This window comes from Artemia franciscana, chromosome 14, assembly GCF_032884065.1.
Source record: "Artemia franciscana chromosome 14, ASM3288406v1, whole genome shotgun sequence".
NCBI classification, from domain to species: Eukaryota; Metazoa; Arthropoda; class Branchiopoda; order Anostraca; family Artemiidae; genus Artemia; species Artemia franciscana.
In genome coordinates this window covers 4,258,275-4,283,725 of record NC_088876.1, presented here as the reverse complement: position 1 = coordinate 4,283,725, position 25,451 = coordinate 4,258,275, and the positions used below count along the sequence as shown (strand labels likewise).

Below are 25,451 nucleotides of genomic sequence, written 5' to 3'. Positions count from 1 at the left end.
CAAACTACGATGCAGGTACATTTTATGAGAAAATCCAGTTTCATAGCCGCAAAGACAAAATTCAAAGAAAGAATAGGTTAGGTTAAAATTCTAAGTTGTAATATTACAATTTTCCTAATAAAGTATTATATTTTCATCATATTTTGTTTTATTTCATTTACTTTATCAAAAGTTTGGGCGATATATTTGCACATTAGGGGGGGTGCATTATATCAAATATCTAACTTAGCCTAACCTAATCACCTCTTTATACAAAATATTTAATTAAAATATATCTACATCGTAGTTTGTTTACTATTTTTATGCATCTGGTGTCCATGATCTGTTTTGCCTTACAAAAAACCACATCCTTTGAACCAAGGGTCTGCCGGCTTTCCTCTCCATTGGTTTTTCGCGACTGGCACTTTTTCGTTTCTAACGTCATATCGTGAAAACATTAATAATCGATCATACTGCTTTTAGAAGAAATAGAAGTATGAAAATAAACCTATGGATAACAAACCTACCTTAAAAAAGTCAGATGCATTGGATTTTGAAGAGCTAGATGTCGAAGGTATGTGTTAATGGTTCTAGTCCAGGTAAAATCCGAGTTTAAAGTAATATTCTAGTTTAGCCAATTTTTTGCTATCTTAGAAAGGGTTTAGGTTAGGAAAATGAAACTCTCAGGTATGAATCCAGGGCCAAAAACATACTCTGGAAGGTATTGGCTAGCTCTCCCATGTGATAAAATTCTATTTTATTGACTTCTTGCTATCTCAGAAAAGGGTTAGGTCAGGAAAATGAAACTTTCAGGGGTGGGTCTACAGGCTAAAGTATATTCCAGGAAAGTATTTCAAAGTACCAACCTTGGTAAAATTCTAGTTAATTGACTTCTTGCTATCTCAGAAAGGGTTTAGGTTAGGAAAATGAAACTTTCAGGGATGAATCTACTGACTAAAGTATGTCCTGGGAAGGTATTTTGAAGCAACCTCCACTCCTTCTCTCTCTAGAGGGCATGACCTTTGATGACATTTCAAAATGTATGTGTCATAAAAGTGAAACCTTGGAAAATGGATCTTCTGCTTAATTGAAGTACAACAAAATTGTTTTCAGCTTCATAACTTTGCTCAATTTCATTTTATAAGGTTTTAAAGATAGGCCTATGCAAGTACATTTCCTAAATTTTGAAAAAAAAATCATTGATATGGCTCAAAATTCTACTCAAATAACAGGAATTACATTTTTCAGAACTAAAGGCAGAAAAAAGCAGGTAGTAACTGAAAATTAAGGCTGAAAATTAAGGGAAAATGTTGTTTTGTCAAAATTTCCATAGGTAATAGACCTGTCATGTAGGCAAATTTCAGGGCCCTCTAGAAGGAGAAGGAGTGGAGGTGGGTATTTTAAAATACCCTTCCTGGGACATACATTAGCCTGTAGACCCATCCCTGAAAGTTTCATTTTCCTAACCTAAACACTTTCTGAGATAGCAAGAAGTCAATTTACTAGAATTTTACCAAATAAATATTTTGCTTAAATGAAGTGTAACCTCTCCCTCTAGAGGGAGAGAGACTAGAGATAGGTACTTCAAAATTAAGGTAAGTATTGAGGTAGTTCAAAAGTTAAGGTAATTAAAATGAGTATTGAAGTAAATATTTCAATACTTCAAAAAACCCTATCTTCCTTGGTTTCAAACATGAAAGCAGCAACACTTTTTCAGTATTAGAATAATGCCACTGTAGAATGGGTAGACAGAAAAGACATCCCATACAGCCACTATAAACTCATTCAAAGCTGGGGCCAACAAAAATTGTCACACAACCACCAGCAAGAAATCTACAGGAGGCCATGACCCCATTATCTTGCTGGCAATTGTGATTTAAGATAAGGTAACTTAAAGTAACATATTAACATTCTTCAAGATTCAACAGTTCAAAATATTTGTTGATTTCCTTATCTACAGGAGAATAATTTTAGAAAGGCTGTTTAAGCTATCCTATTTTTGTGTATTTATCCTGGTACTTGACTACTGACACATCATTAAATTCTTTTTTTTCTGAATTTAAAATTATCACTCATTTTACTTAATTTTCATATTTTCTTACTGGTGAATAATTGATCAATAGCAAAGGGTTGTTCATTCCAATTGATTTTAAACAAAAATATTATAAACAAAAAATTAAATGTTTAAAAAAATGGAAAAAACCACTAGCTTACCTCTACTCCTTCCTCTAAAGTGCAGTGACCTTTGATGACTTCTATAGTCCTTGTATTATGGAAGTGAAACCTTTAAAAACAGATCTTCTGCTTAAGTGAAGTGCAGTTTTTACTTAGTCATGAAATCAATCACACCACTTCTAGAAAAATTATGTTGAAAGTATAGAAACAAACTTATGAATAATAAAGCAACTAAAAATTTACTTACATTGAACTTTGAGGGCTTAGACAGCAAAAACATGTGTAAAAGTCTGAAGTACTGGCAAATTCTCTGCTTACTTGAAAAGAAGTTTGAAATAGATAGGCTACCCAATAGGTCAGTTGGGCAGCTAATTACCACTTCAACAATTAAATCATTATAAAATTTGGTACTAGTTTAGTGGTTGGCTTCATATCATTTTACTTAAACCCCCCTTCCCCTCCCTAATATGTAAATGTATATCCCAAATTATGTATTCTCTGTAAATTCTCCTGGTGCGTGTTGCCATTAAAATTTTTTGTTGGCTGTTAAATTAATTTTGAAAAAGAGTTGGCTTGTGAAAAGTCATAGCATTGCCTGAATATAATTTAGCCTACATTTTTGCATATTATATGCAGAGTTGTAAAAACAAAGTGAAATGTGGTACTAGTGCAATGGTTGTCCTCCTCAGAAGGAAATACAATAAAATTCTGAAGATTACTTCTGATTTCTGAAGGATTACTTTAAAAATCCCAAAATACTTATATCATGGTTGCCACAGCAGGGTCAACCTAGTTAAGAAAACCACTCTCCTTTCTAACCCAAAATTTAAAAATGTGGTTTAAGCAAAACTGTCTAGAAAAAAAACTAGCCATTTATAGCTGATTCAGGGATGGTATCTATTTTTATAGCGTTAATAGTAAAATGTAAATGGAAATCTTTAAGTGCAGCCTAAAATCCTTGAAAAATACCATTGCTAAAAGATATTACAGGAAACTTGTAGTTTTCTATAAGTTTCAAATTTCTGGAAATCCAGTTTTTTGGTTTTCCATTTGATTCATGTCATTAATGATGTTTGTTTGCATTTAAATTTATTTGAAGAACATTGTCAACAGCATTACAATGGGAAAATTCATTGAAAATATATAATTTGGGCTATTTATTTGTATGTAAGGAATAGATGGGGTAAGAAAAAGTGAAAGGCTTTTTGCAATAACATGAGGAAAAATTTAGAATTTTTAAAATTAGTTTTCAGAGTTTTATAATGTTTGCTTCTGAGAAGGGCATCTCTTAAACTTGTACCAAATTCTGGAAACTACTTCAAAAATCTTAAGGTAGGCCCATGCTTACTAGTTTAGTTGTTTGCCTCTCCAGAAAGAAATACTTACTCTGAAACAACTTAAAAAAAAAATTGGATAAATGGCACATTAGGGGGATGGATCTAAAGTTAAGTGAAGAACTCTCAGGAATACCTTAAATGAGTAGTGTTTTAGAATATTTTTTTTAAAAGTAGTTTTCAGAATTTTAATATTTTTCTTTCTGGAGAGGCCAACCCCTAAAGTAATACCAGACAGTGAAGCTCATAAAACTGGGCTATCAGTTTGCAACCTGCAGAACAACAAAATTTACAAAGCTAACAAACAACTGGGCAAATTCAAAAAACCAAATCTCCAATCTTCTTTTTGAACTTACTTGTTGAAGTCACAATCCAGAGGCGTTTTCTTATGATGAATATATACCTAAAACTGTTAGATTTGAACCTATTGAAGACCAAAGCTCATTAACTCAAACCTTGATTGGGCAAAATCCAAAATTTACAATCTTCTTCCTAACTGTACTTGTTGAATTCACAATCTAGGTTATACACTCACAGTCCCAACTCTTGGAAAGTATTTTCATAATCTGACATGTCAGGAGACCAACAAGTTTACAATTCAGATTGATATTTTGTAATTTGGTTTGTCAGTGGAAAGCCCTTGGATTTTGAACTTGCAATCTTGATTGTCAGTTGAATAGTATTCCATAATCTGGATTATAAGCTGAACAGAAAATTTGCCATCCAGATTGTAATTCTACTATTTGATTTGTCAGTGGATAGGGCTTTATATTATTCCTTAAGGCATACCAATAAACTTTATCCATAGCCCCTTAGTTGACAAATCTTGTGCCTGAATTACATATACTCAAGGACTTCTATTTACTGAATTTTTTTATGTTATTTTGATGACAAACAAGCATAGCAGTAGGAACAAGCAAGAGGAAGAATATTGTGAGCCTGTAGTAGACTCATTGAGTAAATATAGGCTAATGTTTATATATAGCTTGTGATGGGGGAGTATATTGTTTAAGAAACCTTGTGGAATTATACAAGTAATTGTTTTCAGAATTTTACAGTATTTCTTTTTGGAGAGTTGGAGTACTAAACTAATACCTTGTCTGAATTTTGTTAGTCAGAATATGATTAACTCTAATATTTTAGCCATAAACAATCCAAGATTAGCCTCTCTCCAATTAATGGAGGTCTTATCCTAGAAAGATTTCAATGATGATGCCATTGCTCCATGTTTGTGTCAGGAAGGTGGAGGTGTTTCCAATTACCAAATTTCATCATACAGAATGGCAACTGTACCTGACCTTGCAATATTCTGCTGTAAATATATCAGTTTTTTAGAAAATGATTTACTCCCCAAATAGGCTAAAAGTCAGGGCAGGGGGTTTTACCCCATTCCTCTACTTGTTCTTTCTGCTACTTGCAGAGCCATTGGAAAAACACTCGCAAACAAGAAATGTAGATTTAAGCGGAAAGATAAACATAGGCTATCACTGGCAATCCTGTATAAAGACCAATATCCACTACATAGGTAATATAAACTGTCTTATTTCATTTGTATAAAATCCTTTAAGTTGACTATTGCCAGCTAGGCAGTTAATTTGTATGACACTGTAGGGTATTTAGGTAGATAAAATGGTTGAAATAGCCAATCATTTGGGTAGGTCAAACTAGTTGTATACATGAGCTTAAATAGTCGATCAGTTAGCAAGAGTCAATGCAGTATATGTAGGCAACATTAAATTAGTTGACTTGTTAACTATTGAAATATTGCTTTGCCTTGGCTACATACAGACAACCCATTTTTACTCAAGCTTTGGGGCATTGTCCAATGTACAATAAGTGAGTTTGAAGCAGACAAGGACAGAAAAAGTTTTTTGGGCCCCATGCCTCAAAAATAAATATTTTTTTCTATGCAAATGTATTGACAACAAGAAAACCATGGTAGTCAGCTTTAAGCCACTTAGGGGGGGGGAATGGTCCAAGCTTTAGGATAGTTTGTCCCCAACAATGCATTGCACTCCTGGCCAAAGGCATTCAATCAGGAGATTAGTACCTATGCAACACCAACCATTGATTGGTATGGAAATAAGTTTTAAATTTTTAGGTCCATTGATACATTGCATCAGTTACCATCAAGGTATTGGTAAAACACCTCTACATTATAGAAATAATGTCATAAAGAAGGTTAAAAACAGAACAAATAATTTAAAGGGGGAGGAGGAAGCAAAGCAGGGAGAAGAACCCAAGATTTGGTAGAAACCTATTACTTAACTTAAAATGTGAATTCCTCCAATGCCCCCAGAGGCACACAGGGTGCTATTGAGCAGCCTCCAATGTCAAGTGAACTGTAGCATATAAGTTTAAAATGGTATAGCTGTATCTGAGATGTCAGTAGCCAACTAGTAGGCTAATTTCACATTGTGTATAGCCTAGGACTGCGTTTATAGATGGCCAGTTGGCTAATTCAGACTCTAGAGTAGGCCTATATGTAATTGAGATACTAATAGTCAACCAGTAACCTAATTTTGGAGAATATTTACAATTTTATTGATAGCTGCTTAGTTGGTTTAAGCTTCAGTGGAGGCTATATATTAAATAAAAAAACAAAGTTTTTCTGATGGAAGCAAAGTTGAAACTTAGAACAAATAAAAATTACTGTTTTACTGTCTATGCGCAATATTTTTGAAAAACTTTCAAATGAACTTGCTCTAGATATTTTCATATATTTCAAAAATTCTGAAAAACTTGTACTACATTGAAAAACAAAGACAAGAAAGAAACAAAAATAGGAAAGAAGAAAAGCTTTAAGTAGCTGGCAGAAAATAAAAGAATGATTCACCAAGGTCTCAGTAGTCTTTCACTGGACATTAAATCAACAACTTATGGCATGATTTTAACTTAAAACTCAAGATTAGTTTTCAGTAAATTGCTAATTTTTCAGAATTCTGCAAATATAGAGACTAATTGTGAGCCAGTTTGTTTGGAACAGTTTATTGAACAAATGTTGCATAAACTGCAAAGCAATGGTCTTTGTTCATTTTAAGTGTCAACTTTGCTCTTTGCTTTCATCAGAAAACATTTTTTTTTAAATGGATTTTTTTTTTGATTTTTTAAGGTTTTAAAATTATTGACAATAAACCTTATAAAAAGATTTTATTTTCCAGCTTTGGCAAATAAACTGATGAAAAAAACTAAGGTTTTTGCTAGAATATGGTATCAAATCTAGGTTTAACTTTGCATCTCTCTTAAACTTTCCTTTAAAAAATCCAGAAATTGTCCTGTGAAGAGTCTAAGGGGTATATATCCTTGGCATCTTTGAGGAATTACAAATTAAAAAAATTCAATTATATATTAAACTATTAAAATAATCAAAGATGCAGGTAAACTAATTTACAAAAATTTATATTTTCAATATTTTGCTTCTTTGACTGTAACATTTTGAAAGAACTGATCATTAAAATGAATTAGTCCTTAAAATAGCATATGCATTTAAAAAAGAGACTTTAAATGAACAGAAATTACTCTGTATATTAAAGGGTCTTTTCCCTCCTCAATGCCCCGCTCTTTACGCTAAGGTTTGACTCTTTCTCTCAACTTTAATTTTTAAAACAGTAAAAAACTTTAGCATAAAGAGCGGGTATTGAGGAGGGAAAAGCCCCTTTAATATATGGAGTAATTTCTGTTCGTTTTAAGTTTTAATGTTGCTCCTTACTTTCAGTTAAAAAACTTGTTTTTTTCATTTAATTTCTGAACGTTTTTGAATCAATACATTTTTTGATTTTGGCTGTCCACACATGAATAATTAAAACGAAATTTGCATATTATTATTTTTTTTTGGCTAAATGGCTTTCTCTTAGTTTTGATAGGAAGATTTTGAGAAAAAGGGGCGGGGAGGAGGCCTAGTTGCCCTCTAATCTTTTGGTTACTTAAAAGGCAACTAGAACTTTTAATATTATACAAACGTTTTTATTAGTAGAAAATATACATAACTTACGAAATAACTTATGTAACAAACTTCTATATTTGTGTATTTTTATTACATATATGAGGGGGTTTGCCCCCCTTTTAATACCTCGCTCTTTACACTAAAGCTTAAATTTTGTCCCAGTTCTTTAAGAAAGACCCCTGAATCCCAAAGGCCATAGAATAAATAGTTGGAATTAATAAAAATACTTTAGTGTAAAGAGCAAAGTATTTTGGAGGAAATGAACCCCACATGTGCTTAATAATTTCTGTGTATTTTAAGTTTGAGTGCTGCTCCTTACTTTCAGTTGAAAAAACTTTTCCATATTTATTTTTTATTGTTTTGTTTTTGTTTTAAATAGTGCTAAAATATCCTGCGCCCCCTTTATGGAAATTATCTTCTCCCGTGACAAATTCCTCCATAAAAAGATCCTCCCACGTAACCCCCCTTCCCACAACCCCCCTCCCAACCAAAAAAGTCCCCCTGAAAACGTCTGTACACTTCCCAGTAACCATTTCTATACCTAAGCACTGTGCAAATTTTGTAACTTACAGCCCCTCCCCTTGAACTGTAAGAGAGTAAGTCATCCCCAAACACATTGTTATTAAGTTTTTTGACTATGCTGAACAAAATGGCTATCAGGCGTGGGAGGGGGCCTAGGTGCCCTTCAATTTTTTTCGGTCACTTAAAAAGGGTATTAGAACTTATAATTTCCGTTAGAATCAGCCCTCTCGCGACATTCTAGCACCACTGGGTCAATACGATCACCCCTGGGAAAAAAAAACAAAAAAGAAAAGAAAACAAATAAACACGCACCCAAGATTGGTCTTCTGGCAAAAAATACCAAATTCCACATTTTTGTAGATAGGAGCTTGAAATTTCTACAGTAGGGTTCTCTGATATGCTGAATGCAATGGTGCGATTTTCGTTAAGATTCTATGACTTTTAGGGGGTGTTTCCCCCCTATTCTCCAAAATAAGGCAAATTTTCTCAGGCTTGTAACTTTCAATGGGTATATTCAAAATCATATATTTAAAATATTCAAGGGAGTTGTCAAAATCTTGGCTTGTAACTTTCGATGGGTTAGTCTAAATTTGATTAAACTTATATATTTAAAATCATCATAAAAATCCGATTCTTTTTATGTATCTATTAGTATCAAAATTTCATGTATCTATTAGTATCAAAATTTCGATGGGTTAGTCTAAATTTGATTAAACTTATATATTTAAAATCATCATAAAAATCCGATTCTTTTGATGTATCTATTAGTATCAAAATTTTGTTTTTTAGAGTTTCGTTTACTATTGAGCCGGGTTGCTCCTTACTACAGTTTGTTACAACAAACTGTTTGATTGTGTAAGGCAAACTGCAGTTTGCTTTGTATCAAAAGAATGATCTGAAGAAATAATATTACAGCTTTGACTGGAACCTCTTTTAATGGATAATATTTATGATATGTTTTACTCAAATGAATAAAACATATATGTTTGAGTAAAACATATCAAATGAGCCTCTAAAATGAGCTTCTCGAATTTGTCTCTTTGTGTATTCTGGTGTATTTGCTTCTTTTTTTTTAATGTGTTCAGCCTATGGAGTATCAGAAACATACAAGAAGTGGCAAAAAAGTAATGAGACTTTTTTTTATTAGCCAAGTTTTTTTTTAAACATCGTTTTTTTTAAAACTTCAACCTTTTCTTTTCCAAAGTAGTTCCCGTGGGCAGCTACTCACCAATGGGGATGTTGCTCTTACAGTCCATAGTATTGCAAAAAGCTTTGACTGTTATGGTGTGTGCTATGTATGTTATGGCCTTTTAGGTGGTTTCTAAAGCCCAAAATGATGGCAAATTGTTTTGGTCACTTAAGAAAATCACTAGAATCTTAATTATCATGTGAATGAGCCCTCTTCTGATATTCAAGGACTGTTGATTTGATATGATCACCCTTGGGAGAAACAAACAAGCATCCATGATCAATTATCTGGCAAAAAATGCAAAACTTTCCATTTTTGAAGATGGGAGCTTGAAACCTCTATAGTAGGATTCTCTGATATGTTGAATCTGATGGTGTTATTTTCATTGAGATTTCTTGACTTTTTGGTGGTGTGTCCCCCTTTTCAAAAATTAGGCAAATTTTTCCAGGCTAATAGCTTTTGATGATTGACATTAAAGTTGATGAATTTTGTAGATTTGGGATCAGCATAAAAAGCGAATGCTATTGATTTATCAATTGATATCAAAATTCAGTTTTTGCAGTTTTGGTTACTATTGAGCTATTCCGTGACAAACAACGGAGAGACAACTTCACTTTGCAGTATCACAAATTACATAGTTAACAGACAGAGATCATACTTGTACTGAGCTATGGAAGGGTCCCAATATATGTGCTATCTCAAGGACAACAAAGTAGGGCTGCCAGGTTGCTTGAAGTATCTCTAGTATCATTATTCTCTTTTACAAGGAAGGGGAGTTTTGACAATTGAGGAGGGGGGAGAGTATAACTGTGACTATAAATGCAAATAAAGGCAAATGAAACAGAACATTCTAGATATAGTAGAATTATGTAGAAAGTTGTAGTTTATCTGGATGGGGTGCAATTTTGAGGATATCAGTGGTGTCAATTTACAAAAATTTAAGGGGTTTAGGGTTAAGAGAGTTGTCAAAATCTTGGGGAAAGATAATTTATCTTTTGCTTTTCCATGTTCTTAATAGAAATAACATTAAAGGATGTTCTTAATGAAAATAACCCCCGCCATAAAAAGACAAACCAAAGTTATCTGTCAAAATCCAGGGAATAAAGGCAAACAAATCTTGGGGGATACTCCCCTCCATCTTCCCCATTTGATGCCAACGAAAACTTCTCTTATTTGCATTACTGGTTAATTATATTTTTTTGACAACTATTCAAAATTTGTCTGAATATTTACTCTACTCATATGATGAAGCTAATAGAATATTTTTATTGTTAAGACCTTATGGTGGATCTAAATAGACAAACTCCAATCTAGGCTTATGTGCAGGGTTCCCTGTAAATTTGTACTATCTTATCAAAGTACATTTTTGTGGTATTGAAATCTCTTTCAGCATGAAGTTATGCTCAATCAGTGGATATTTAATTTTCCTGACTACCACCTCTAATAAAATCTAATATTGTCTAAAGTCAAAGTTCCTGTGGATAGCTGTTTATACTGAAGGACTCTTTAATTGATTTTAAACAAAATACAGTAAAAGCCACGAAAATGAGTACCACTAAATATTGATAGAAGTGTTTAGGTTTTTGATTTTATTTATCTGTTTTCTTTTATATTAGGGAAGAAATTATCACGTGGAATCTCAAGCACTGTTGAAAACTCAAATTTAGTTTGTCTTGCCAGAAATGAATTGGGATCTCTTTCCTGGGAATCAAATGCAAATGAGTTCCCTTCACATACTTTTACTCTTCCAAACCTTGGATCTTTGTCAGGTTAGTTTTTTGTTGCTTTTTCTGTCTTTTTTTGGGATGCATTTATATTTAGAATCAAAGTTGCGTTGTACTATAACAAATTTAGTGTCTGGATAATTCCCTCACTGCAGAAAATACTCTTAAAAAAAGAATGTACACCACAAATTCTCTCATGTAAAAGATTTCCCCTGGTAAATATCCTATCTGTATTTCAAAAGACAGTTAGAACATATGGTATTGGAATATCTCATAAGATTTATTTTTGTTTTTTAATTTCTCGAATTCTTTTTTCATGTTTTTGAGGGCTGGGGTTCGAGTTATTGTAGTGGGGTAAGGCAAAGGTAAAAAAAACAAATTTTCTTGCATCTTTAAAATAAGGAGTTCTGTCCATATTAAATTTGCTTGGCTTAGATTTAAGGTGTGACTCCATGTTGTTTAAATTAAATAAAAAACAACAAAATAATAAATATAAATCCTTAAAGGTATTCAGGTGGCATAAACTTCTGAGATGCTTCTATTGGACATGTTCTTGATCGCTAGGTTTGAACTGGTGTCACATACTATAGACGTTTTTACCAGATGAAGTCCAAGGAAAGTAATTAGTCATTTTCATAGTCCCAGCCTTATCTCTGTGGACTTCCCATGATATGGAAACTCTTCTAGAGTTGCTATTAATTTCATATATTCAAACCATTTTCTTTAACCTTTATCTTACTGTCATGAAGACTCAATCTCTCCCCCTCCCCCCAAAGGGCACAAAAGAAACTATAAAAAGGAATACCATAGGATATTTTACAACATGCACTCTATATCTCTTTTGGATTATAGGTAGAACATTCCAAAAGCGCCTATTTCCTTCATTCGTCTTGTTTATCATATTTCCCCTTTAGAGGTGAACTGATATTACGTACTATAGATATTGGTACCAGACGAAGTCCAAGGAAAGTAATAATTCATTTTTTTAGTCACAGCCATATCTCTGTGGACTTCACATGATATGGAAAACCTTCTACAGTTGCTATTCAAATTATATTCAAGTCATTTTCTTTAACCTTTATCTTACTCTGTCATGAAGACTTAATCTCCCCCCCCCCTCAAAGGGCACAAAAGAGACTATAAAAATGAATACCATAGGGTATTTTACACCATGTTTCGGATTATAGATATTACATTCCAAAATCACCTATTTCCTTCATTTTTTTTTGTTTATATTTCCCCCTTTAGCTGCTCAATTTTACCTATGGGGGAATTTCCAAGTGATGAATGGTCTCTGGGTGGGAGTTCTCTTGGAGACAGGAGGGGGAATTAGCCTAGAACCGGCTAATTCTGAGAAAGTTTATTTCAGTTCTGTGAAGTGCTCTGTAAAGATTTTCAGTGTTTGAAATAATGCTGTATGTTGCTTTGAATATGGTCATCATCATCTCTGTCTCTTTTTCGTTTGCCGCATGTACAAACTCAAAATTTGTTCCTTTGAACGCGCTCTTGACTTTTGAAATTTTTTTCCAAATTTCCAAAAAATTTTGGAGAAATAATATGAACACTTTGAACTAGTATTTTTTTTATTGAACAATGGGATGGAGCCTGAAAAACAGAAAAAAATAAAGTTATTTTTAATAGCTTTTGCAGGAGATAGTTTGTTGCATCTGCCTTAATTTGTAATGGTTTTTCAATTATTGAATTTTTTCGCTGTTGATTACTCACAATCTCCAAACAAAATTTATAGCCATGTACGTAGAAACGTTTTAATTCTGCATATATTCATCCATTTAGAATTTATTTTTAGGTTGAATTTGCCATACATCTTATAGTTTTATTAAACATATCCGCTTTTAATTGTGCACCATCTACAAAGAAAGTGTGCCACATCTTACATAACAACTTCTTAATCCAATATCTATTTAGAATTTATTTTTAGGTCGAATCTGCCATATATCTTATAGTTATATTAAACATGCTCGCTTTTAATTGCGCACCATCTACAAAGAAAGTGTGCCACATCTTACATAACAGCTTCTTAATCTAAAATAGAGCCATCCATTAAGAATTTTGCTTTTTGGTTGAAAGTGGCATATTTTTTTTAGATACCATACCCGCTCAAAATTACGCACCATCTGCAGAGAAAGAGTATGTAATCCTGCATAGCAACTTCTTGTTGCTATGCAACAAGAAGTAGTGACATATGTCTGTTTGGTTGAAAGTGGCATATTTAGTTGAACTTCATAAAACATAGCCGCTGTTGATGACTCACAATCTCCAAAGAAAACGTGTGGCCGTACATATAGAAACGTCTTAATCCTACGTATTGCCATCCATTTAGAACTTTTTTTTAAGTTGAAAGGGGCATATATCTTTTGATTTTATAAAACATACTCGCTCTTATTTATGCACCATCTACAAAGAAAGAGTTTGATCTCGTGTACAGAAAACTCTTAATTCAAATGATGAAGTATTATAAGCTTTGTAGCAAAAAAATTTCAAATACTTTGGCAAGAAAAGTGTAAACGAGTAAAAGAAAACGTGAAACAGCTTTTGAAAGATAAGAGGGACAAAAAAACAGGTCTTTTTCTACACTTTAGAATACGAGCACCTATCAAGCAGCTAAGTTATAATTGAACATCCGAGTAACTGTAAACGGAACAATAGCGACTTCTTATCCAACATATACCCATTTACTTAGAATTCTCCTTTTTGGTTGAAAGTGGCACATGTCTTTGGTATAGACCTCTTAATTCTGCATTTAGCCATTCATTTTAATTCCTTATCTTTGGTTGAAAGTGGCATACATATTTGTATTTCATAAAAAATACCCGCTATTCTTTTTTAAGTTGAGAGGAGATAATATCTTTTGATTTTATAAAACATAACCACTGTTAATTTTATACCATTACAAAGAAAGAGTCTGATCTTGTGTGCAAAAAACTCTTAATTCGACGTATAGCCATCCACTTAGAATTATTTTTTTGGGTTGAAAGTGGAATATATTTTGGATTATATAATAGATACCCGCTCCAAATTGTGTACTATCCACAAAGAAAGCGTGTGGCATAATAGAAGTTAAAACAGTCCGCATAATAACAGAAGTTGCTAGAAGTTGATACTCTAACTAAGAAGTTGGACTAAGAAGTTGTGATCACTTCCAATACTAAGAAATATAATGACCCATAACTTCTGAAAATACGGTCAGATAAAAAAAAAAGTGCACTATTAGAACCGTCTTGTCTGAAACCAGGCTATAGAAAACTTACCATCCCTGGCTTGAGTAAAAATGAAAATATATTGGCTTGAAAATCAAGAAAAGGGGCTGCAACCACGATGTTTTGCATATAGGGCATATTTTTTGTTTTTCTTTTTTAGCTCATATAGTTTGGCACTGGAGCATTAAAGAGAGCCGTTTAGTGGCTGATTTTAAAGGAAATTGATGGTGTTAAAAACCATTTGTAGATAAAATTATATTATTGAAATATAATCGATTTTGTACAAATTCTGCGTTTTTCTATAGCACTGTAGTAGCTTATATAGCTTATCAAACAGTTCGTGGTAACAAACTGTAGTAAGGAGCGATCCGGCTCAATAGTAACCAAAACTCTAAAAAATTGAATTTTGATATCAATAGCTACATCAAAAGAATCGCATTTAAAAATTTGCCTTATTTAGGAAAATAGGGGGAAACACCCCCTAAAAGTCGTAGAATCTTAACGAATATGACACCATCAGATTCAGCGTATTACAGAACCCTACTGTAGAAGTTTCAAGCTCCTATCTACAAAAATGTGGAATTTTGCATTTTTTGCCAAAAGACAAATCACGGGTGCGTGTTTATTTGTTTTTGTTTTTTTGTTTTTTTTTTCCAGGGGTCATCGTATCGACCAAGTGTTCCTAGAATGTCGCGAGAGGGATCATTCTAACGGAAATGAAAAGTTCTAGTGCCCTTTTTAAGTGACCAAAAAAATTGGAGGGCATCTAGGCCCCCTCCCACGCTCATTTTTTTCCCAAAGTCAACGGATCAAAATTTTGAGATAGCCATTTTGTTTAGCATAGTCGAAAATCATAATAACTATGTTTTTGGGGATGACTTACTCCCCACAGTCCCTTGGGGAGGGGTTGCAAATTACAAACTTCAACCAGTGTTTACATATAATAATGGCTATTGGGAAGTGTACAGACGTTTTCAGGGGGATATTTTTGGTTTTGGGGGTAGGGTTGAGGGAGGGGGCTATGTGGGAGGATCTTTCCTTGGAGAAATATGCCAGGGGGGAAAAATTCAATGAAAAGGGCGCAGGACGAATCTGGTCACGTTAGAAAAAAACGTCAAATTAAGAGCTTAATATACAATGCTGGGTGTTCGGAGCCTCTCTATTATGGAGTATAATTTGAAAATAACACAACTATACGAGCGATAAAACATATATACCACAACCATAACTCAACTAACGAAAGAACTGCTAAGAGATAACACAACTATAAAGCGAAAACAGGTGAAAACTAACGGGAAAATAAACGAACTAAGAGGTGGAAGGGGCCCAGAGAAAAAATATAATCCTTTTTCAATTTTGAGCCTAACTTCCACAAAGGAGTAATAATGTCAGAAGCCCCGAAATACCGAATTATTTTTCTTTTCAAACAGTTCGTGGTAAGGAACTGTAGTAAGGGGCGACCCGGCTCAATAGTAAACGAAACTCTAAAAAACGGAATTTTGATGCTAAAAGATACATCAAAAGAATCGAATTTTCACGCTGATTCTAAATATATAAGTTTCAATTAATTTAGTCTTTGTCATCAAAAGTTACGAGCCTGAGAAAATTTGCCCTATTTTGAAAAAAGGGGGAAACATCCCCTAAAAGTCATAGAATCTTAACGAAAATCACACTATCGCATTCGGTATATCAGAGAACTCTATAGCAAAAATTTCAAGCTCCTATCTAAAAAATGTGGAATTTTGTATTTTTTTGCCAGAAGACAAATCACGGGTGCGTGTTTATTTGTTTGTTTGTTTTTTTTTTTGTTTTTTTTTCCCAGGGGTCATCTTATCGACCAAGTGGTCCTAGAATGTCGCGAGAGGGCTCATTCTAACGGAAATGAAAAGTTCTAGTGCCCTTTTTAAGTGACCAAAAAAATTGGAGGGCAAATAGGCCCCCTCCCATGCTCATTTTTTTCCAAAAGTTAACAGATTAAAATTTTAAGATAGCCATTTTGTTCAGCATAGTCAAAAACCATAATAACTATGTCTTTGGGAATGACTTACTCCCCCACAATCCCTGAGGGAGGGGCTGCAAGTTACAAACTTTGACCAGTGTTTACATATAGTAATGGTTATTGGGAAGTGTACAGACATTTTCATGGGGATTTTTTTGGTTTGGGGGGGTGGGGTTGATGGGAGAGGGCTTTGTGGGAGGATCTTTTCCTTTGAGGAATACGTCATGGGGGAAGAAAAATTCAATGAAAAAGGCCCGCAGGATTTTCTAGCATTACTATAAAAAAAACAATGAAAAAAATAAACATGAAAAACGTTTTTTTCAAATGAAAGTAAGGAATAGCATTGAAATTTAAAAACGAACAGAGATTATTACGCATATGAGGAGTTTCTAAAAAATACTTTAGCATAAAGAGCGAGGTATTTAGGAGGAGATAAATACCTCGCTCTTTATGCTAAAATATTTTTAGTGATTTCAACTATTTATTTCTACGGCCCTTTTTGATTCAGGGGTCTTTCTTAAAGAATTGGGACAAAACTTACAATTTAGTGTAAAGAGCGAGGTATTAACGAGGGTACAAACCCCCTCGTACACATAATAAAAATATAAGAATATAAAAGTTTGTTACGTAAGTTAATTCTTAAGGTATGTATATTTTTTACTAATAAAAACGTTCGTTGAATATTAAAAGTTCTAGTACTTTTTAAGTAACCGAAAAATTGGAGGGCAGCTAGGCCTCCTTCCCCACCCCTTATTTCTCAAAATCGTCTGATCAAAACTAAGAGAAAGCCATTTAGCCAAAAAAAATTAATATACTAATTTCATTTCATAAATTTATGTACGGAGAGCCAAAATCAAACATGCATTAATTCAAAAACGTTCAGAAATTAAATAAAAAAAAACTAGTTTTTTTAACTGAAAGTAAGGAGCGACATTAAAACTTAAAACGAACAGAAATTACTCCGTATATGAAATGGGTTGTCCCCTCTGTAGTCCCTCGCTCTTTACGCTAAAGTTTTTAATTGTTTTAAAAAGTAGAATTGTGGCAAAGAGTCAAACTTTAGCGTAAAGAGCGAGGGACTGCAGAGGGGACAACCCATTTCATATACGGAGTAATTTCTGTTCGTTTTAAGTTTTAATGTCGCTCCTTACTTTCAGTTAAAAAAACTAGTTTTTTTTATTTAATAGGATTATAATATCAGATATTTGTCACTTGCTTTTGAAATATATGCGGACTAGCAACTTCTTAGTCCAGCATATAGCCATCCACTTGGAATTCTCCTTTTTGGTTGAAAGTGGCACACGGCTTTGGTATAAACCTCATAATTCTACATTTAGCCGGTCATTTTAGATCCTTATTTTTGGTTCAAAATGGCATATATATTCGGATTTCGTAAAAGATACCCGCTCTTGATTACTCACAATCTCCAAAGAAAACGTGTAGTCCTATATGTAGAAACGTCTTAATTCTACACATTGTCATCCATTAATTTTTTTTAAGTTGAATAGGGCATATATCTTCTGATTAAAAAAAACATACCCGCTCTTAAATTATGTACCATCTGCAAAGAAAGCACCTGATCTCGTGTACAGAAAACTCTTACTCCTACATATAGTGATCCATTAGAATTATTTTTTTATGTTTAAATTGAAATATATTTTTGGATCATATAAAACACACCCGCTCCAAATTACGCACCATTTACAACGAAAGCGTGAATCATACTACATAGCAACTTCTTAAAACAACATATTGCCATCCACAGAAATTTCGTTTTTGGTTGACAGTGGCATATGTCTTTCGTATAAACTTCTTAATTTTGACTTTAGCTGTTCATTTGAAATCCTCGTTTTGGGTTGAAAGTGGCACATACATTTTGATTTCCTAAAAGATTGGTGACTTACAATCTCCAAAAAACAAATGTGGCCATATAAGTAGAAACGTCTTAATCATACATATAGCCACCCATTTATAATTTTTTTTTTGGTTGAAAGTGGTATATATCTCTAGATTTATAAAACATACTGTACCCACTCTTGGTGACTCATAATCCCGAAAGAAACTGTGTGGCATCCCACTTAGAAACCTTTTGATCTTCCATATAGCCTTGATTTTAAAATTCTCCTTTTTGGCTGAAAGTGGCAAATAGCTTCAAGTTCATAAGACATTTCCACTTTCAATGACTCAAAATCTCCAAAGAAACTATGGCATTCTGTATAAAAACTTTGCAATCTTATATTTAGCCACGCTTTTAGAATTCTCCTGTTTAAGTGGCGTATAACTTATGGTTCCATTAAAACCACCTGCTTCTACTGATGAACAGTCTCTAAAGAAATCATGTGCCATCCTACATAATAACTCTGAAAATCCTACATATAGGACTATTGGACTACTATTGGAGTTCCTCTTTTTACTTGAGTGGGGCATATAACTTAGATTTCATAAAACATACACGCTCTTAATGACTCACATCTCCAAAGAAACCGTATGGTATCCTACATTGATCATTTGTAATCATCTATATATATATATATATATATATATATATATATATATATATATATATATATATATATATTATATATATATATATATATATATATATATATATATATATATATATATATATATATATATATATATATATATATATATATATATATATATATATATATATATATATATATATATATATATATATATATATATATATATATATATATATATATATATATATATATATATATATATATATATATATATATATACATATATATATATATATATATATGTATATATATATATATATATATATATATATATATTATATATATAAATATATAATAAATATATCTATATATAAATATATAAATATATATGTATATATTATATATATATATATATATATATATATATATATATATATATATATATATATATATATATATATATATATATATATATATATATATATATATATATATATATATATATATATATATATATATATATATATATATATATATATATATATATATATATATATATATATATATATATATATATATATATATATATATATATATATATATATATATATATATATATATATATATATATATATATATATATATATATATATATATATATATATATATATATATATATATATATATATATATATATATATATATATATATATATATATATATATATATATATATATATATATATATATATATATATATATATATATATATATATATATAATATATATATATATATATAATATATATATATATATATATATATATATATATATATTATATATATATATATATATATATATATATATATATATATATTATATATATATATATATATATATATATATATATATATATATATATATATATATATATATATATATATATATATATATATATATATATAATATATATATATATATATATATATATATATATATATATATATATATATATATATATATATATATATATATATATATATATATATATATATATATATATATAATATATATATATATATATATATATATATATATATATATATATATATATATTTATATATATATATATATATATATATATATAATATATATATATATATATATATATATATATATATATATATATATAGCCGTCCTGTTTAAATACCTAATTTAAGGTGTTACGTTGAAAATACGTCCTATTTGAACTATCCTTTTTTGTTGAAAGTTCCATTTAACTTAAGATTTCACGGAACATGCATGTTCGTCATGACGCATGGTTTCTAAAGAAACCATATGACTTCCTGCATAGATCAGTCTTAAAACATAACTGCTCTCAATTCCTCATGCTCACCAAAAATACTGTGGCCTTCTTCATAGATACTTCGTAATCCTGAATATAGCAACGGTTTTTGAACTCTCTTTTTGGTTGAAAGTGGCATATAACTTAGGATTTCATAAAACATACCTACTCGTAATGATGCATAGTCTCCAGAGACTGTATCAGATCCTACACAAAAACTCCTTAAAACACACCCTCTTTAGCGACTCATAATCTCGAAAGAAACCGTATGGGATCCTAAATATATACCTCGTAATCATATGTATATCCGCCTTTTTTGAACTCTCCGCTCTGGTTGAAAGGGGCACATAGCTCAGGATTTCCTAAAAATACCTCCTCTTAATTCCTGCATAGATCAGTCTTAAAACATAACTGCTCTCAATTCCTCATGCTCACCAAAAATACTGTGGCCTTCTTCATAGATACTTCGTAATAATGAATATAGCAACGGTTTTTGAACTCTCTTTTTGGTTGAAAGTGGCATATAACTTAGGATTTCATAAAACATACCTGCTCGTAATGATGCATAGTCTCCAAAGACTGTATCAGATCCTACACCAAAACTCCTTAAAACACACCCTCTTTAGTGACTCATAATCTCGAAAGAAACCGTATGGGATCCTAAATATATACCTCGTAATCATATGTATATCCGCCCTTTTTGAACTCTCCGCTCTGGTTGAAAGTGGCACATAGCTCAGGATTTCCTAAAAATACCTCCTCTTAATGACCCACAATCTCCAAAAAAAAACCGTGTGTAGAAACCTCTTTGAACAAAGCTTCTGGTGCTGAATCATAATCGCTAAAGAAACCATGGGGCATTTTACACAGAAGTCTCTTAATCTTGGATATAGCCATATTCTTTGGGGTGGAAATGGCATTTATCTTTGGATTTTATAAAGTATGCCCGCTCTTGATGACACACTCAAAGAAACCATGTGGCCCAATCCCAAATGGTTGTAGTTTTAGCTGAATATTAGAGTCTTTTTCCAGATGGATTTCGTCAATTTCTTGAACAGGATTTAGTAGACAGAGCCACTTTAAATGCGCTAGAATCGTGTGGACGATTGAACTGGTGGATCCCGTATGGTGTTGGTCAGAAGCTCTACCCCCTCGTTACTACTGGTGATGGAAACTGCTTACTACATGCTGCCTCTCTAGGTAGGATAATAATTTATTACTTATTATAGGATGATTGATGGAAGTAATATTAACTGATTATCAGTTGGTAATAGAATATAAAGGAAATGGGTTCTAAGACCACAATTACTACATATGACGTTTGACGTGGAACAAAAACTTCGGGAAAAGTCTGTCTAACAAGAGTTTACTTCAAAAGATTATTTTCGCTTTTATATTTAGCCTTTTATTCACTTCCCCTCCTTTTTTGAACGGAGAAAACGGCTTGGTGGAGGTCTTTGCTGAAATATCAGCATTGTTTTTTTTTTTTGTTTTTTTTTCAGTAGCTGAAAATCACCCTCATTTTGGTTTTGTGAATTATTTATATAGTTCTGTTTTAGTGTATTATTTGTCAAACAGAAAATACGGAACTTATGATTTACTATCTTCTATTTCAATGGAGTTTTTTCTTATGATAATATTTTCTCTTTTCTATCAGGGTTGTGAAATAGTAATAGTTTCGTAATTACTTTTTGTGTTTACGTTTAAGTACTTCTCAGTGTTTAGCTGGCTTACGCAAAATTACTTGCAAATACTAGAAAGAAGAACCAGTAACTGGTACACCAATTTGTATAAACTATATTGCAAAATATACCTTTTGTAAGGTTAGCTTGATAATCAAGGATAAAATCCGTAATTATGGAATAAAAAATAAATTTTAAACGTAAGATATTCCTCTAAAATAAATATAAACATTAAAAAAAATACAAGAAATTCAAAAATAATGAAAAATAAACGTTGAATAAAAATAAAATAAATACAAATATTAAATAAATAAACATTAAATGTTTTATATGTTGTAATTCGTGAGGAATAAAATCCATACATTAAAACTCAATAGAATTTAACATTAAAACTCAATAGAATTTAACTAAACAGTAATTTGAGTATTATTCAAATTGTTAAAAGAATATTTTGGCAATAAAGTATCCATTTCTTTTGTTCAGAAATTTTTTCTTTGAAGAATAAAAAAATGTCTGAGAACCAGCCTGATTAATTGCCCAAAGCCAAAAGGACCAAAACCAAGTCCAACGCCAAAAAGATTAAAACAAAGCCCAAAGCCAAAAAGACCAATACAAAGCCTAAAGCCAAAAAGACCAAAACAAAGCCCAAAGAGACCAAAACAAAGCCCAAAGCCAAAAAGGAATAAACATTAAAAATGATAAATGCATGACTTTTTGTTCAATATACATAGAATTGATTCTTTGAGTGAGATTCAGCTTTTAATTAATTTGGATTAATTGTTCACTTATATGCTAATTTATGAAAAAGGAAAATCTAGAAGCCAGTGCGTGGAGTTTCTGAAGAATTTCTTTAAAAACACAAAAATTATATCATCAGGTTCCTGTTTTTCAAATAGTCGATTGTTCTACAAAACTCAACAAGAAGAGAACCAGTTTTTATTTTACATTAAGGTTTTGAGCTAGAATATCATAATTCTGTGTAAGTAAAAAAATTCTACAAAAGCTAAAATAAAAAATGCAAGCTTTTAATAAAAATTCTAGAATATCATAATTCTGTGTAGTACTAGTAATAATTCAGCAAGGGGCATCCATTGCCTGAACTTAAAAGGCGAATTATATTGGAATCTTTAGGAACCTATTCAATTCTGCGAGGCTAAATTCCTTGCTCCGTTGATCGAATCGCAGCATGATATTCACTTTATGAAAACAATATATTTTATATCTTGTGCTTTAAATGGTTGTCCCCTCCTCTACGCCTCGCTCTTTATGCTAAAGTTTTTTATTGTTTTAAAAAGGAGTAGTGAGAAAGAGCCAAACTTTAGCGTAAAGAGCGAGGTGTTGAGTAGGGGACAATCCCTTTTATTTACGGAATAATTTCTGTTCGTTTTAAGTTTTAATGTCGCTACTTACTTGCGGTTAAAAAACTTTTTTTTTAATTTAATTCTACAAAACTCAATAAGAAGAGAGCCAGTTTTTATTTTACATTAACGTTTTTAGCTATAATATCATAATATTAAAAGGCGCATTAAAGTGGAAACTTTAGGAGTCTATTCAATTCTATAAGGCTAAATTCCTTGCTGTGTTCATCTAATCACAGCATGCTATTCACTTGATGAAAACGTAAATGCATGTTTTATATCTTGCGCTTTAAATACAGATTTTTTTTTTTTTGTAATTTGTTCAGCTTTGTAAGTTCTCATTGAAGCGCGAATTCCACCAAAAATTTTGTATGGATGACTTCATAATCAAGTTGTTTACGTTAGCTTTAGGGTTTTGATTTACTTTTGGCGTATCTTGATTCGGTTTAAGTAGGCTAATAGGGCATTTCACATTATGTTATAAAATCCTACCCAGCCATTTATACTTCATTGCTTGTTTGACCACAGGTGAGGAGGGGTCCTCTCTGGGATTGATCGGAAGAATATGCCTTGGAAAAATAGTCGCCTGAACTTATACTTTCTGTAATTTCAGGAGTGTTCTGGGGGAGGGGATATTAGATGAATATTAGATATAGTATATGCATTATCTTTTCTTATAATGTATATGAATCCTTCTAATCAATCTTTGAAGCCCCTATAAGAACGAAAACACATATGAATAAGAAATTCTGCACGTGTCTACGTCAACTGGACCTTTGGCAAAAATACTGTCCTAAAAGTCACTTTTTTCGTTTGGATACTATACAGTTCCGCCCCTTCGTAATATCGAAACTTGCATGGACCTTTATCTTTTGAAATGTCAGCAAGTCTTGGGGTATTACTGCTTGGTATAAGCGAGGGTGTGTAACCTGTTGTATTTCTTCATGATCACATTCAGTCGAATGCGCTGGTTTTGTGTTGGTGTTGTTATATCGTTTCGTGGGGGGGGGGGAGTAATAAAAAAACAAATTTAGGTCGTCAAACCTGCTTCAAGATTCTAGATTGGCGTTATAGCCAATTAATAAAATCTATTAACCAGTTAATAAAATTGCATCAACTTTATGATTATTTTTTTTTGCTGTTACTGAAAGCGCAACAAATTTGTAAGAAAGGAAAATTTTACCCTCTGGAAAATTACTGACATGTCAATTATAGTAAAACAGAATTATCTGTTGCTAAGAAACAGGGTAATGGAGAGCTCCTACAATAATCCGTCGGAAGAACAGGGGAAAGTTATACTAAATAGAAGAAGATTTGCAAAATTTCTATTTCTTGCAGAACAGGATAATTTTGGTCTCAGACTGCACTGTTCTGTGAAGAGGTTATTTATGAAATGTCTGTGTCTTAATGATAGAAAAAGAGCCAGTCATGAATACCCAACTAGAAGCGGAGATGGCTTTGAAGACCGACATGTCGTCCATATGGTGGAATATATACTCCCCAGAACGGTACTCAAGTGGTGACCAGAAAGGAACTGTAGAAATATACCAATAAATACGCCTAGTCCCACCTACTGTTAGAAGATGAATATTAGTAATTGGATCTCAGTTATAATCTGTAAGATTTTTTTTCAGTACAATCCATTTTGCAAAATTTTAGATTGGCAAAATGAAGAAAGCATTGAAATTTAAAGAAATATACTCCCCAGAACGGTACTCAAGTGGCGACCAGAAAGGAACTGTAGAAATATACCAATAAATACGCCTAGTCCCACCTACTGTTAGAAGATGAATATTAGTAATTGGATCTCAGTTATAATCTGTAAGATTTTTTTTCAGTACAATCCATTTTGCAAAATTTTAGATTGGCAAAATGAAGAAAGCATTGAAATTTAAAGAAATATACTCCCCAGAACGGTACTCAAGTGGCGACCAGAAAGGAACTGTAGAAATATACCAATAAATACGCCTAGTCCCACCTACTGTTAGAAGATGAATATTAGTAATTGGATCTCAGTTATAATCTGTAAGATTTTTTTTCAGTACAATCCATTTTGCAAAATTTTAGATTGGCAAAATGAAGGAAGCATTGAAATTTAAAGAAATATACTCCCCAGAACGGTACTCAAGTGGCGACCAGAAAGGAACTGTAGAAATATACCAATAAATACGCCTAGTCCCACCTACTGTTAGAAGATGAATATTAGTAATTGGATCTCAGTTATAATCTGTAAGATTTTTTTTCAGTACAATCCATTTTGCAAAATTTTAGATTGGCAAAATGAAGAAAGCATTGAAATTTAAAGAAATATACTCCCCAGAACGGTACTCAAGTGGCGACCAGAAAGGAACTGTAGAAATATACCAATAAATACGCCTAGTCCCACCTACTGTTAGAAGATGAATATTAGTAATTGGATCTCAGTTATAATCTGTAAGATTTTTTTTCAGTACAATCCATTTTGCAAAATTTTAGATTGGCAAAATGAAGAAAGC

At 31.9% G+C, this 25,451-nt stretch overlaps 1 protein-coding gene across 4 annotated transcripts in view; it reads left to right on the top strand.

Annotated features, from left to right (window-relative positions):
* The first annotated feature begins 441 nt into the window (after positions 1-441).
* LOC136035203 (OTU domain-containing protein 7B-like) overlaps positions 442-25,451 on the top strand; it is a 63,789-nt gene continuing 38,779 nt past the window's right edge. For all 4 annotated transcript variants that reach the window (XM_065716806.1, XM_065716805.1, XM_065716804.1 and 1 more), the window contains exons 1-3: positions 442-553; positions 10,759-10,911; positions 20,949-21,116. In XM_065716806.1, the coding sequence (XP_065572878.1) occupies positions 490-553; positions 10,759-10,911; positions 20,949-21,116 (385 nt within the window). In that variant the 5' untranslated portion in view covers positions 442-489. The remainder of the gene's footprint in view (positions 554-10,758; positions 10,912-20,948; positions 21,117-25,451) is intronic.